At 41.9% G+C, this 14346-nt stretch overlaps 1 protein-coding gene across 5 annotated transcripts in view; it reads right to left on the reverse strand.

Moving 5' to 3' along the window:
• Positions 1-14346, reverse strand: part of SH3KBP1 (SH3 domain containing kinase binding protein 1) — a 353239-nt gene that overhangs the window by 171314 nt on the left and 167579 nt on the right. For all 5 annotated transcript variants that reach the window (XM_019667291.1, XM_019667284.1, XM_019667278.1 and 2 more), the window contains one exon: positions 4650-4753. In XM_019667291.1, the coding sequence (XP_019522836.1) occupies positions 4650-4753 (104 nt within the window). The remainder of the gene's footprint in view (positions 1-4649; positions 4754-14346) is intronic.

Here is a 14346-nt window from a genome sequence, read left to right on the forward strand (position 1 = left end):
GATTTCAACAGCCTATTTAACTCTAGCTGAGAGCACCGAATTTCCTGCTATGGGCCCAAGAAGGAAGATGCATCGGTTTCTTAGAAGTGCCAAGTTACTTCTGTGCAAACTACAAGGCCAGGTTGGGCTTTAAGTCTGAAACTGACACCACTGGCTTCCAGCCAGCCTAACTGGAGACCACTGAGAAATACCTCAAAAACTAACCACAAAGAACAAATAAAAGCAAGAATCTCAGATGAACACTCCTTGAGTCACCACTAAGACAGACTAGTGGAGACCAAGCTCATCCAACACAAAAGGAAAAACAGCTCCTTTCTCAAGCTCTAGCTGACACAGACAGGGAAACAAAAAGGCTTCAAGACTCTTTTTTTTAAAAAAAAAAAAAGCAAGTCAAGCCAGTTTTGAAACTCTAGAGGCCCTCAAATGCCATTTCTTCTGGTAACCTTGTGGCTGCCATCTCTGTTTTTCTTATTATCAGAGCTTCACCTGCACTTATCAGTCCTCTCCTCTTTGGACAAAAATGACACAAGTGTGCATTTACAACGATTGCTTTAAAAATGTCTATCCAGGTATTCAGCCGGGGGTTTTTCCTTTTGAGCTGGTAGGCCAGTTCCTTTAGGTTGACAGTGACGACTCTAATGATGAGAGCAGAATCACTGCTCTCCAGCCAGGAGACAGAAGCATGGGGAGCGCTTTCTTGAGCAACTTCACGTTGCCAACTCCACTCACCCCTAGACTGCCCCACGCTCTCCATTCCTTCTCTAAGCCACCCTGCAGAAGCCCATCCAGGCTGAGCACCAGAGGCTGGCGGTCAACTCCTGCCCAATGAGGGTCAGGGCTATGCCTATACAAACCTGCTCAAGCCCATTGCTCTCATTACTAGCCCACAATTTGGTTCAACAGCTCAAAATATGTAAGTGTGAATAGAGTTAGTGGTATGAAGGGATAATGGTAACGATTTGAAGGTTAAAAAAGGATTGCTGCCAAATTAGATGTGGACAAGATAACGAAAAGAGATTGGAGGTGTCGGACTAGAGAACTTTAGAAGGATTACATGCTCTAGTTGTTTCATAGCGTGTGCATTTGTGTGTAAAGCTTTGCAATACTGTCGAATCAATCTATTAATCAATAAGAAGATAGCATATGTTTATATATACACATATACAATATGATATGTTATATTTTTATTGACCAATAGATTGATTCGACAGTATTGCAAAGTATTGCCATGGTCTTACCTCAATTGGTCCCTGTGATTTAAGAGTTTTTGTTTGAGATTTTTGTTCATTTTGCTTTTAGTTTTCAGTGAAATTAGAGAATATCTACCCATTGGCATTTATACATCCATTATGAGAAAAGGGCAGATTTTATATTATACAGTGACAATGGCCCAAAATCTACAATATCACAAGTAACTTGGAACAATAGAGAAATTAATATTTGATGATATAATTTTTAAAATATGGACTCCAAGGCCAGCCTTTAAGTTTTATTTTACATAAATATCATAGGCTACAATAGTTATTTCTCCTTATTCCTCTTGAAGCAAGCCCAGAATGAAGCCTAGCTTTGAACTGGTAGTGAGTGGAAAGGAAGCTGGTCTTGTAGGTGGTGGTGAACTTCTACGAGGAGAATAACAGCCCTGCAATCACTCTTCTCTAGCCACCCATGCTCACTTTCCCTGTAGACAACAGGTGTGAGTGGGCAATACTTCCCAGAAATTTATTAATAATTGTCCTTATCTTGATTTGTATTTCTTAAAACAACATTAAAAGAAAAATCATCAAGGACAGAACCATTTTCAATTTTTATTCCCTTTCAGTCTTTGATCATGTGCACGGAGATACATTTCACATGACTATATCCTAATATATGCAATGTTGTGTTCTAATCTGTTCATTTATTTTGCAAAAAAAATTTTCATACTTCCATTTATTCACTTATTTTATTCGTCAAGCCTTTATTAAGATAAGTGTTTATTAGGCTTCAAGCACTATTCCAGGTACCACGAAGATAAAGATAGATAAAAGCCAGAACATTGATGTTAAACAGCTCTCAGGTTGGCAGAATATAACATAATTACAATGCACAGTATTGTAACAAATACACATGTAAAGGCCTCTATGTTTACCATCTTAATGGCTTCACAATCTTCTAGCTGGATAATATACCTTAATTCACATAACTACTCTTGCTTGATTATTTTTCATTATCACAACCACTGCTGCAAATGAGCACGTTCCACATATATTTTTTTTCTGTTAGCCATTTTCTGTGGATAAATTCCTAGGAGTGAGACTACTGGGTCAAAGGGTACTAATTCAGATTTTTATAGCTCTTGACATACCTTGCTAAATAGCTCCATATTAGGGTCATAAAAATATAAAAAGTCACCACGTCTTCTAAGCCATGCCAACACTCTTACCACTAAATATTTTCTTAGGGTTTTCAAAAGCAGGTACTCATTATTGTCTTAATTTGTATTTTCTTAATTAATAGCAGGGCAGGATATTTTCTCATAGTTAGGATTTTTATTTTCCCTTGTGGGATATATGTTTACGGCAGATTTATCTATCATTTATTATTGTTACAGTAGGTTCCTAATATATTTTCATATGTTACATATAGAATAACTTTTTGCCATATGTATTGCAAATTTTTTCCTGTTTGTTCTTCTCTTTGTTTAGCTAAATGCACATTGAATCATACCAGAAACTTAACTCTTTTTTTAATTAGCCACACATTATTTTTCCCTCTGGAATTTCTTCCATGGTTTCAGTCTTAGCAAATTTGTCCTTCTGTACTTACAAAATCGTCACAGGGATGTAAAGTACAGCATAGGGAATATAGTCAATAATATGGTAATAATTATGCTTGGTGTCAGGTGGGTTCTAGATTAATCAGGGGGATCACTTCATAAGTTATATAAATGTCTAATCACTATGTTGTACATCTGAAACTAATATAAAATAATATTGAATGTCAACTATAATTGGAAAAAAATAACTAAAAAAAAGAAATTTGTCCTTCTGCCATTGGCATAAATGTTCTACTCTGTTGCCCATTCATTTTTCACTCGTCCAACTTTCAAGAAATGTCTCCTATGTGTCCTGCTTGGCACCAGGGGGGAAAAAATGATGAACGAATTACAAATTAATACAAATTATTATTATTATCCAAAACTGGGAAATAGGCAAAAGGGGTTACTGCATGTCTTCCCAGTGCCACACTGGGAACCCTATTAACTAATTTTCTCGGTACACGTATCTTTGTTTGACATGCTATTTACTATTTATGAGGTTAGTCTACAACTCTGTTAGTACGGATGTTAACTGGTAGAAGGCGATGCAGATGATTCTTGTCAGATAGCAATGAAAATAAATTTTGACCCTCAGCGATGTAAGTGATTTATCCCCTAGAAAAGATCACCTCAGAGGTTACAGCTTTATTGCCCAGTACGACACTACATAGTTTAGCATCTAACTTAACAATCTTAATCAAGTACAGTAAAACCTTGGATTGCGAGTAACGTGGTTTACAAGTGTTCCGCAAGACAAGCAAACATTTCTAATACATTTTAATGTGGTAAATGAGCGATGTCTTGCAATACTAGTAGTTTGTTTCCAGAACGAATTATGCTCGCAAACTAAGGTATTACTGTATTTCTCTTTCAGTCATTATAAATATTTTGCTCTTTCACAATTCCCTTTAAGTCACCCTTACCATTTTACAGATCCCTTCATTAATCAGTTAAATAAAGTTTTGATGCCTGCTCACTTTGTTTGTATGAGAATCAGAAAATCTGGCTACTAGCATCGGTCTGCCACTTCATCTACATCATCGTTCACTTCATCTCCTCCTTGACTTCCAGCTTCCTTTTTTATAAGTCATGGGTTTCTGTAAGGTCGAACGGTATTCAGGAAACCAAAGCAATCAGAAAACTATATTTCTATATACAGATACATGTGTTGAATCAGAATGAATGATCAGATTCTAAGTCCAAAGCCCAGGATCTCCCAGGCCCAAGAGAGTGGGGCCTGAGAAGCCCACGCTAGTGTCTGCTGGGACATTTCACCAGCAGGGCTGGCTCCGAGTAGGAACAGGGAATGTGATGCAGTGGAAAGTACATCTCCAGCCAGGTGGACCTGGCTTCAACCTTCAGTCTCTTTCCTCATCTACAGAATAAAGTGGTTGTGACAGGTCAATGGACCAATGCATAAAGGGCCTTGTCACACCTGCCACATGTTAGGTCTTCTATAAATGTCACTTATTTTCCTCCCCTCTGAATCCAGTGTCCCTCATGATGAATACTGAATCCATCCTCCAGCATTGGATCAAGGGCACTCTGGGTACCCAGAGTCTACTAGTAATTGAAGCAAAGGAGAACAGCTATGGCATTGGACTGGAATTTCAGAAGGACCTAGTACACTGTGTCAGAAAGACAATGGTTTTAAATGGCCCCACATCTGCCCCCAACAGACTTGGTGGCATTCCTCTCTGGGAACCCATTTCCTGTAAGAAGAAACTCAACCAGATGATGCCCAAGATCTCTTTGAGTTTTAACATCCACTATGGCAAGGCCAACCAGCCATGGGTGGGTTCTGACAGCCCACAAGAGGCCACCACACCCACCTGCCTGGCACACTTACCTCTCCTACCACCTCTATGATGTCACCAACTTTCAGCTCAAGCTCGTCATCATTCTGGGGCAGGTAGCTGAATGCCACCTGGCACCGGCGCCTCCGTCGCTCACCTGAATGGGAAAAGCAAAATATTTAGATACAGCTCTTCTCTCAAAATTACATTTTAAAGAGAGGCTTCCTAGGCATGCAGGCAAATTAAGCTGACTTGTCTCAAATATGCTCTCTGGGACATGGCTAGAGGCACTGCAGCCCTGGGCTCTGAGAGAGAGGCAGTAGAAAGCAGAGCAATGCTTCTTGGTCTTTTAAAAGCTGCTGGGTCAGAAAGGCATGGATATGAGAAACCGATCCGTTGGTGCAAAAGGCAAAACCCCACCCCGAAGCGCTGGAGCACAGTGTTGCCTTAAATGGTTTTCCATGGATGGGACTTTGTATTGCTGCTGTCGATTTTTAATGAAAGCTGATGTGATGTGGTAAAGTAAAAAGAATGGTCTGCTTCTAACGCTAGCAAAGCAGAGGAAAATTTTCCCCAATGTACAAAGGAAAAGAGAAAGTATCCTGGCCTTTTTCTCACTAGTCATCACCCTTTCAACATGCTGGAACTCAAGCCTGATAAGCTAAGGCTGATTAGATTTCAGCCTGCTCTTGGTGCCATGTCAAAGCCCCCACAGGGATTCAACAAACCCACTTCTGTCCTCTTCCCTCTGTTCCCAGGAGATCCACTAGCAGGATCCCTGGGTGCTTACACAGAACCAACCCAAGCAAATCAAGATAAAAGCCAGGGCCACACTTCGCTTGATCGGAACACTCTCAAGGTTATAGCATCTCACTCACCCAGTGTGGCCCAACTGGGAGGCCCTGACTTAGAGCTGGTTCAAATCCAGACACAACTATCGACACCACAAACGACATACATTATACGGAGAAAAATCATGCATGTGATATGTGTGACGGGGAGAGGTGGGGATACTGACAGACCCAAGCTGGAATGAGGTGGCTAGGAGAGAGGAACTGAGACCGCATTGCTCAGAAGTTTGTCGCTCAAGGCTGACCACCTAACATTGTTCCTTCCTGTTACCACATGGCCTAGAAAACCAAAGGGATCATCAACTTCAAGGAAACACATTTAGAAATGCTTACGTTATTTTTGGACACTGTCTACAGGGATTCTTTTCCTTTTTCTAATCTTTTCTCTGAGAAAGCAAATCCCTGCAGGAGTGATCACGGGCCACATTAAGGCCCCCACGCAGCAGGACATCACACAGAAGGGAAGGTTTCTGCCACATCTGAGGTACTCAGTGATCAATATTTTTCAAAAGCCAGTGGCCTAGTTCTCTCTGTTCATTTTTCTCTGCCTCAACCTCACTAAGGAAGAACAGAGTTGAACAGAGGGAAGCGGACAGAACTTCAGAATCAATATCTTGTCTAATCACATCTTTGGCGACTACACGAATACACTCCACCCCTTTGTGCAAAATCGCAAGCTGCCTGGTCTTGATGAGAACAAACGCAGAGCTCTTAGGCCAATTCCTAGGCAGTAACTGCACTGTCAGCAGGCAGAGTAGGGCAACCAAAGGAGGGCCTGGCTCTCGCAGGGACAGAGGCCCCACCAAACTGGCTTTTCTCAGACGGGGAGTCAGGAAGAGCAGTACTCCAGGGCAAAGAACTCCACCGCTATTCCATGGCTTCCAACACAATGGAAGACCAATGAAGCACTATGCATCAAAAAGGATACAGAGTTCTCATTCTAGCTAAGAAAGTCTAGGTGATTGGCGATTTTGGCAACCATAACCTGTGCTCTGTGACTCCCTTGCCCCCATACATACCCCTTAAAATGAAGTTCTACTAAAAATCTTTAAGAGCTTTATTTGCTAGATGTTATGTCAAAAGCAAACACTGCAGATACAAATCTGAACACAAAACAAACAAATATGACAAATGTCTGAAGCCCAACACTTACAATCACAAAAGTCACCAAAGTCCTGACCTAAGTGACTTAAAAATAACATCTGAAGGGATGGCCAGAGAGCTCAGTTGGTAAGAGTGCAAGCTCAGAACAACAGGGCTGCCTGTTTGATTCCCACATGCGCCAGTAATGCTGCGCCCTCTACCGCTAAGATGGTGAACAACGGCTTGAACTGGAGCTGGGCTACTGTGAGTGGCCGGCGACGGCGTAAGCTGCAGTGGGGCTGCTGTGGGCTGCCGAGAGCTGCCGTGAGTGGCCGGCCGGTGACCAACTGCCTCAGCTGGGTAGAGAGCAATGATCACAATACCAACATGGGCCAGTGAGTGGCGTCCTCCACAACTAGACTGAGAACAACGGCTCGGAGGTGGGGGGAGAGGGAGGAGAAAGGGGGATAAAAATAACATCTGAAGACCTAGTGTTAGCTGAAGTCACAAAACTTACAGTTATATGCAAATTCATATCTTCACAAAACCCTCTGTGAAAAGTAGCATCTAACCCAACACTAAACAAATGGCAAAAGAGAAAGTAATATATTTTTCAAGAAAAGACTAACCCAAAAGATTCAGAATCTGGAGCAGAATAATCAGATTTCTCTCGAACCAAATGTCTGCATTGGACTTCTATAAGCCCTGTCTGGTATCAGGAAGGATGACACACTCACTAATTTCTCTCTGCCAGGCTAGTCAATATTTCTTAAAAGCCTCTAAGAAGGTCATTCAATTGGCAGCATAAAGTCCTATAAAACACACTGCCAACATACGGGGGTTGGGGGGGGGGGTATCCACAGGTTGCTGTGATAAAGGTCACCTGACGTGACCCCAAGCAGAAACACTTATTCCCTCTGGCCCTGGGATAGCTTTTGAACTTCTCTAAAGTATTTCTGATACGCATCACCCTATCACTTCCTGCCCACCACATGAGTTAAAAAGAAAAAGAAAGGAGCCAGAATGAGCAACCATTTTGCAAATGTGGAAACTGGGGCTCAGTGACTTACCCGAGGTCACCAAGCTAGTAAGTGACAGTATCTCCTTGGTCTGAGTTCAGAGCTCTCTCTCCAAGGCAGGATGAACCAACTCGGCTCACATCTGTCCCCAATTTTTTGCAATCGGCACTTAACTGCTTCCTGCAACACTGCATAACATAGCCTTAGGTCTTCACCAGGGCATTCATATCACGGATAACCGCCAAACTCCTAGACGGCTGCTTTGGCAGGCCTCAGTTTCTGCACATCACTGTTTCAATTGTGTTTACCAGTTCTACCCAACCTAAAACCCACTTCAAGGGTGATGTTTGACATTACGAGACACTGCATTGCAGTTGCCTCCATCTATCTTAAATTTAAGGGAGTTTAAGGACTTCATTTGCCATTTTTTTTCCTCTCCTGGCACTTCACTGATGTTTACTAGTTGGTCTTGACCTTCCCTCGAAGAAGTATGTAGACAGCAATGCCATCTCTTTTAAATAGCTGGTGTTAACTGGAGAGAAAAAAATGTATGACTTGCCCAAGGCCATGGTCTAGAATCCCTTAGCTTGAGCTGTCACCTTCATTCCCACAGCTTCGTCCACATGAACTCAAGTTTTAACACATTTTAATGAGCTTTTTCTCTGCGGAATAAACTAAAGCTTAAAAGAAACGTTTTCTCTAAAAAAGCAAATATATTTGCTGATCATGGCCAACAATATAAATCTGTATTAGAATAACTAGAAAGAGGAGAGCACACATGTTTTCCCTTCCTCATGTCATGGCCATGGCCACCATTCTTTATCACTGTGTGTTTTCTAGGCAGGACCACTTAACTCCTTACACATACTTGAAAGAAGTTTTATGGACATACATGCTAATATATATGCACACACAGCTTACCAAAAAGGTATGAATAAGGTAGACTTCACAAGGCATACTTGATACGTCTCTACTTTATTGTCAGACTGTATGATGGCCACAAAATATACATGCGTTCATATGTAGGAACAAAGCACACAGAGATGGCAAGGTAGGCACACGCTCAACTTCCTCACTAGACCTCATAACCACCTTCCATTCATGATCAGTTCTAATAAAATAGTAACAGCTAACATTTATTGAGCACTTACTATGTGCCAAAGACTACTAAGCTCTTCAAATGCATATTGAACCTCTGAGGTAGATCACTGATGCCCTTTTACAGACAAGGAGAGTGAGGGAGCATATAGAGACTGAGTATTTTACCAAAGATCTTACAGCTAGAAAGTGGAGGGCCAAAGAGTTCAAGTCAGGAGATGTATCTCTAGAGACACTGCTTCCCATGTCTGATCATTCTTAAGAAGAATTCTTGTCTATGGGTCTTGAGACTGCAGAAAGGACTGGCTGGGCTAACATGGTACATCGTTAAAATGTGAAACCAGGAAGGGAACGAGATGTAGTATATTTGCATTCTCTAAGAAACAAATAGCAGAAACTGAAAAGGGTGCCATGACCCAGCTGCAGAAACAGTACACACATCTATATTTTAGAGGCTTCTTGCGGGAGTGGGGGGGAGGAGTCGTAACATATGTGAAAACTTTACTTTTGTGGTCATTCATTCAATGACCACAAAAATATAACAACAAACAGTGCAGTGGTTGAAAAAAGTCTTTGGGTCAACTGGAAACTTTCAACACACACAGTTTTTTTTTCACACCTCCCATAACACAAGAGTATAACTACGAGGGTTTCAATCATTTCATATTTTTAAGAAACCCACTAAATTCATCAATTGGACCTTCACCACATGCCAAGGAATGTGGCAGTATCCTGACATCATTTTGCAAAAGAGAAAACACTGATAAAATCAAAGAGGAAAATCAGAGGACCCTACTTTTCAGGGTAACTTCTGGCATTTTCTCCAGACATGGCCTAAGTCAGAATGCTGAAATGCAGGGCAGACATATGTAACTGCACTCTCTGGGGTTGGGGTCAGGGACCTGCATTTACGCCTGACTCAAGTGGCACTGCCCTTGCAGCTCTAAACCTGAACAATGAATCAGAGCCACTAATTATAGGTGACAATGGGTGACAATGGGAATGGTCCTTGTAGGAACAGTTGGTCTTCCTTTGGAGGACTCTAATCAGCGGTTCTCAGTCTTGGTTGCACATTGAAATCACCTGAGGAGCTTTCATTAAACCACCAATAATTTTCTAAATAGCAGTCCCTGAGGAACTAGGTCTCCATAGGAAAATGGCTCCTTCCAGGGCTGAGGGAAAGAAAATACAAAGTGGTTATGCCAAAATTAATTAAGTACTCAAACACTTGAGGGGTAATTGGAAAAAGACACAGGGATCAGCTTGATGGGGCTTCCACAGGCCAAATTTGGGACAGTAACAGCATGTACTGAGGAGTTTATTATAATTTATTCATTAAAAAATTTCTTTGAGGGCCGGCCGAGTGGCGTGATGGTTAAGAACTCGCTTGGGATGCCAGAGGGCCCCGGTTCGGATCCCACATATGAGGGCCAGTGACACTGCCCTCCACAGCTAAGATGCTGAACAACAGCTCAACCTGGAGCTGGGCTGCCCTGAGTCGCCGGCGACGGCATAGGCTGCAGTCCCTGTGGCAGTGGATTGCCATGGGCTACCGTGTGTGGCCAGCAGCCAGCGTGAGCGGCCAGCAGCCGCCGTGAGCGGCCGTCCAGAAGCCGGCGACTGATCTGCCTCACCAGAGAAGAGTGCAATGATGGTGCCAACTTGGGCCAGTGAAGCAACACCCTCCACAACTAGATTGAAGAACAAAACGACAGCAACTTGTCTGTTCCCCTTCCCCCAATTCCCCAGCACTGTTCCCATCCCCCCAATTCCCCAATAAAAATCTTTTAAAAAAAAATTTCTTTGAGCCCATACTGATATGTTCACTAGGTAGCTAGGTTGATAGCTAGTTACATAGATGAATAGATAAGATTAGATAGATAGGGGACATATCCAAAAAGATATTACTTAGATTGATGTCAAATAGTTTACTTCCTATGCTTTCTTCTAGGAGTTTTACGGTTTCAGGCTTTACATTTAAGTCTTTAATCCATTTTGAGTTTATTTTTGTATATGGTGTAAGAGAGTAGTCCAGTTTTCCCAACATCATTTGCTGAAGAGACTGTCATTACTCCAGCATATATTTTTACCTCCTTTGTCATAGATTAGTTGACCATATAAGCAAGGGTTTATTTCTGGGCTCTGTATTCTGTTCCATTGATCTATGTGCCTGTTTTTGTGCCAGTACCATGCTGTCTTGATTAGTATAGATTTGCAGTATAATTTGAGATCAGGGAGCATGGTACCTCCAACTTTGTTCTTCTTTCTCAAGGCTACTTTGGCTATTTGAGGTCTTTTGTGGTTCCATATATTAGGCAGCAATAAAAAAGAATGAAATCTTGCCATTTGTGGCAATATGGATGGTAGATCTAGAGGGTATTATGCTAAGTGAAATAAGTCAGACTGAGAAAGACAAATACCATACGGATTCACTTATATGGGGAAACTAAAAACAAAACAAACAAAACAAAAACAGACTCATAGAAACAAAGACCAAAGGGATGGCTACCAGAAGAGAGGGGGTGAAGGGTTATGTGAAAAGGGGAAGGGGAATATAGTCAATAATATCATGGTAAGTTTGCACAGTGACAGGTGATTACTAGAATTAGTGGGATGATCACATTGTAATATATGAAAATGTCGAATCACTATATTGTACACCTGAAATTAATATAACCAATGTAAGACTGTATGCCAACTATACTTTAAAAAAAGATTAGATAGATAGGTATGGGACAAGAAGGGAACACCCTTCTTTACAAAAGAATGTCAACTAATAAATATAAAAATGGTAGACATGGACAGTCAACATTTTATAACCATCATAGCAATAAGTGATTCTAGCAAGAATCAATGGTTGCTAAACCAGTAGACGAAAGCTCGTTGGGGATGAGGATAGTTACAGAGTCTCAAAGTATCTCCCCACAGTTCATATATTATACAGAAGGAAAATGGTCCCCTTAGAATGGAGAAAGCTGGCAGACACAGCTGTAAAGCTCACATCGCCAGGGATGGGACAAATTGACATCAGGTGCCTCCTTATGTGACATGCTGAGAAAGACTTATCACCTACAGAATGTTTCTGCCCAAAACATTTAACCTAAATCTCACCATGGGGAAGCAATCATGCAAATCTAAACTGAGGGACAGTCTACAAAGACTGACCTGGTTTTTAAAATATCTTTTTCAAGTCAATATCACATAAGATTTTTAAAAGGCTAGGGAACTGTTCTAGATTTAAAAACAGTGAAGAGATATAATAACTAAATATACTGCAATCCTTAATTGGATACAGGTTTTATAAAAAGGTTATAAAGGACATTATTGAGAGAATTGGGGAAATTTGAATATGGACTAATACAAAGTAATAGCATTATGTTAATATTACATTTCCTGACTGTGTTAGCTGTACTGCAGTTATATAGGAGAATGTCCTTCTTCCGAAGTATTAAGGGACGAAGTGTCCTGACATCTACAAATTACTTTCAAATAGTTTAAGGGAAAAAAACCAAAAGGAGTGTGGAGAGAGAGAGAGAGAGAGAGAGAGAGAGAGAGAGAGAGACAGAGAGAGAGAGACAGAGAGACAGAGAGAGAGAGACAGAGACTCTAATGTCACTGGTCTGGGGTGCAGCCTGGACATCTGGATTTAAGGGCTCCCCAGGTGATTCTAACATACAGCCAGGGTTGAGAGACATCTAGACAGATCCGTTGTCCAAAAATAAATGGGACTTTTCCAAGACCAGGCTATACAGCTCCCACATCCAGCTTCTTTTCCCAAAAGGGAGAAAAATCTAACTTACTTGTCAATAGTACCCTAATACGTAGCCCAGGTGAATGTTGCCATGCTGATTTTTATTTCACAGATCTTTGGCGCAGTTGCACTAAGCAGTCTCTAGCTCTGGAACTGTGTTCCTGGGGCCCGGGGGTTGGAAAAGACAGTGGTCTCTGCCATGATTTATTAGCAAAAACTGCTGGGGGTGCAACAACTCCCCAAGTTACTGAACAGCATCCCAGCTTCTTGAAGAAGCTGTTTTGAGTTGGATGCTTCAAAGTATGCAAGGGGCCAGGTTCCTTATTCAGGATAGAAAAACAATACAAACTTAACTAAATAAGGAAAATCGTCCATTTTACTTGGATTCTGGGGGCAATGGATTCTGGGAATCGTCTGATGGATTCTGGGTACAAAGGAAGAGAAAGCTGAATTACTGACCTTGTGGACCCAGCATCATACCCTTTGCTGGAACAATTGTCACTCATCGTCCTTTTTCAATGTAATGTAACTCAAAGAAGACAAGGACATTTCAGAGGCTGATGGCAGGCCAGAAAAAAACGAAAGGAACTCATGGGTCTTACTTTGCAAACCCCTCTTGACTGTGGCTGGACTGTTGCAGTGGAAATATACATGATTTAATTGACCAGCACAATTTGATCCCTGGAGATGAGCCTGCCTGATTCTCCTAGGGATGTGTATAATCAACATCTTTTCACAGCAGAAAACAGTAACTCCATTTGCCTGCTACTTCAAGGCAAGGTTCATCTGAAAAGAGGTTACAGCAGTCCTCATTTGCTCCCAAGTCTCACCAGAACATAGGAGAAAAATGTAGAACCAGTAGGGAACCATTTATTAGAGCCTCTGAGCCATGGCAGTTGAGGAGAGAGACGGGTGAAGTCAGAAGTCACATAGGAAAATCAACTGACTCTTGTTAGAGGCAAAGGAAATGAACATCGATTAGGTGTCTGCTATATGCCAAGAACTGTGCTAGACACGTTACGTGTCTTCCCTCAAGTCCTTGTACCAACCCTATGAGGTTATGAGCACAGGAATGCTGGATAACTTATCCAAGGCACAAGTTAAATAAGCTGTGGTCTGCAGCCCTCTTTTTCCACCAACCTGAGACGAGACCAGGAAGGCAGACTGGGAGTGCATTTCAGGGGGACTTCCAATGCCAAGCTAAAGATGAGGACTTCATTTTACGGGCAATGAGGAACCAGAGGAGGTTCCTGGGCAGAGAAGTGACAACAAGATGTGATGAGGACAGTGATGTAGTGAGAAGTGCCTGGTGTCAGGGGTATGCAGGATGGCATGAGGAAGGGAGCCTAAAAGCAGGCAGATGACCCAATAGAAGACAAGAAAAAACAAAGTCTGAAAAACACAGTGGAAGGAATCATATAGACAGGGAAGGAGTGGCGGATACACAGTATCATCTGCACCCCCTTTAGGAGTCAATGACCCTCTCTTACTTGTCTTTGATCCCCAGCACCTACGTCAGTGCCTGTTAGAGCAGACACTCAATCCATTGTTGTTAAATGGATGGATGGATGAACTAATGGGTACCTATTCCACATTCTGTCTGTGGGTCACAGTTTTGTGGACACAAACTTTCAGACAGTCAGAGGGGCACTGGAGAAGGACAGGAAGGGTGGAGGGAAAGGGTTAAAGCCTCAACCTGGTGTTACACAGGGCACCCACCAATGTGTGTTTAAAAACCAATGCCAAGAGCGCAATGACGGTGCCAACTTGGGCCAGTGAAGCAATGTCCTCCACAACTAGACTGAAGAACAAAACGACAGCAACTTGTCTGTTCCCATCCCCCAATTCCCCAATAAAAATCTTAAAAAAAAACAACCAATGCCAAATGGGTTAAGATGGTAAATTTTATATTATGTGTATTTTCTCACAACTTAAAAGGGAAAAGAAG

The sequence above is a fragment of the Hipposideros armiger genome, unplaced genomic scaffold (genome assembly GCF_001890085.2).
Source record: "Hipposideros armiger isolate ML-2016 unplaced genomic scaffold, ASM189008v1 scaffold_13, whole genome shotgun sequence".
NCBI lineage: Eukaryota > Metazoa > Chordata > Mammalia > Chiroptera > Hipposideridae > Hipposideros > Hipposideros armiger.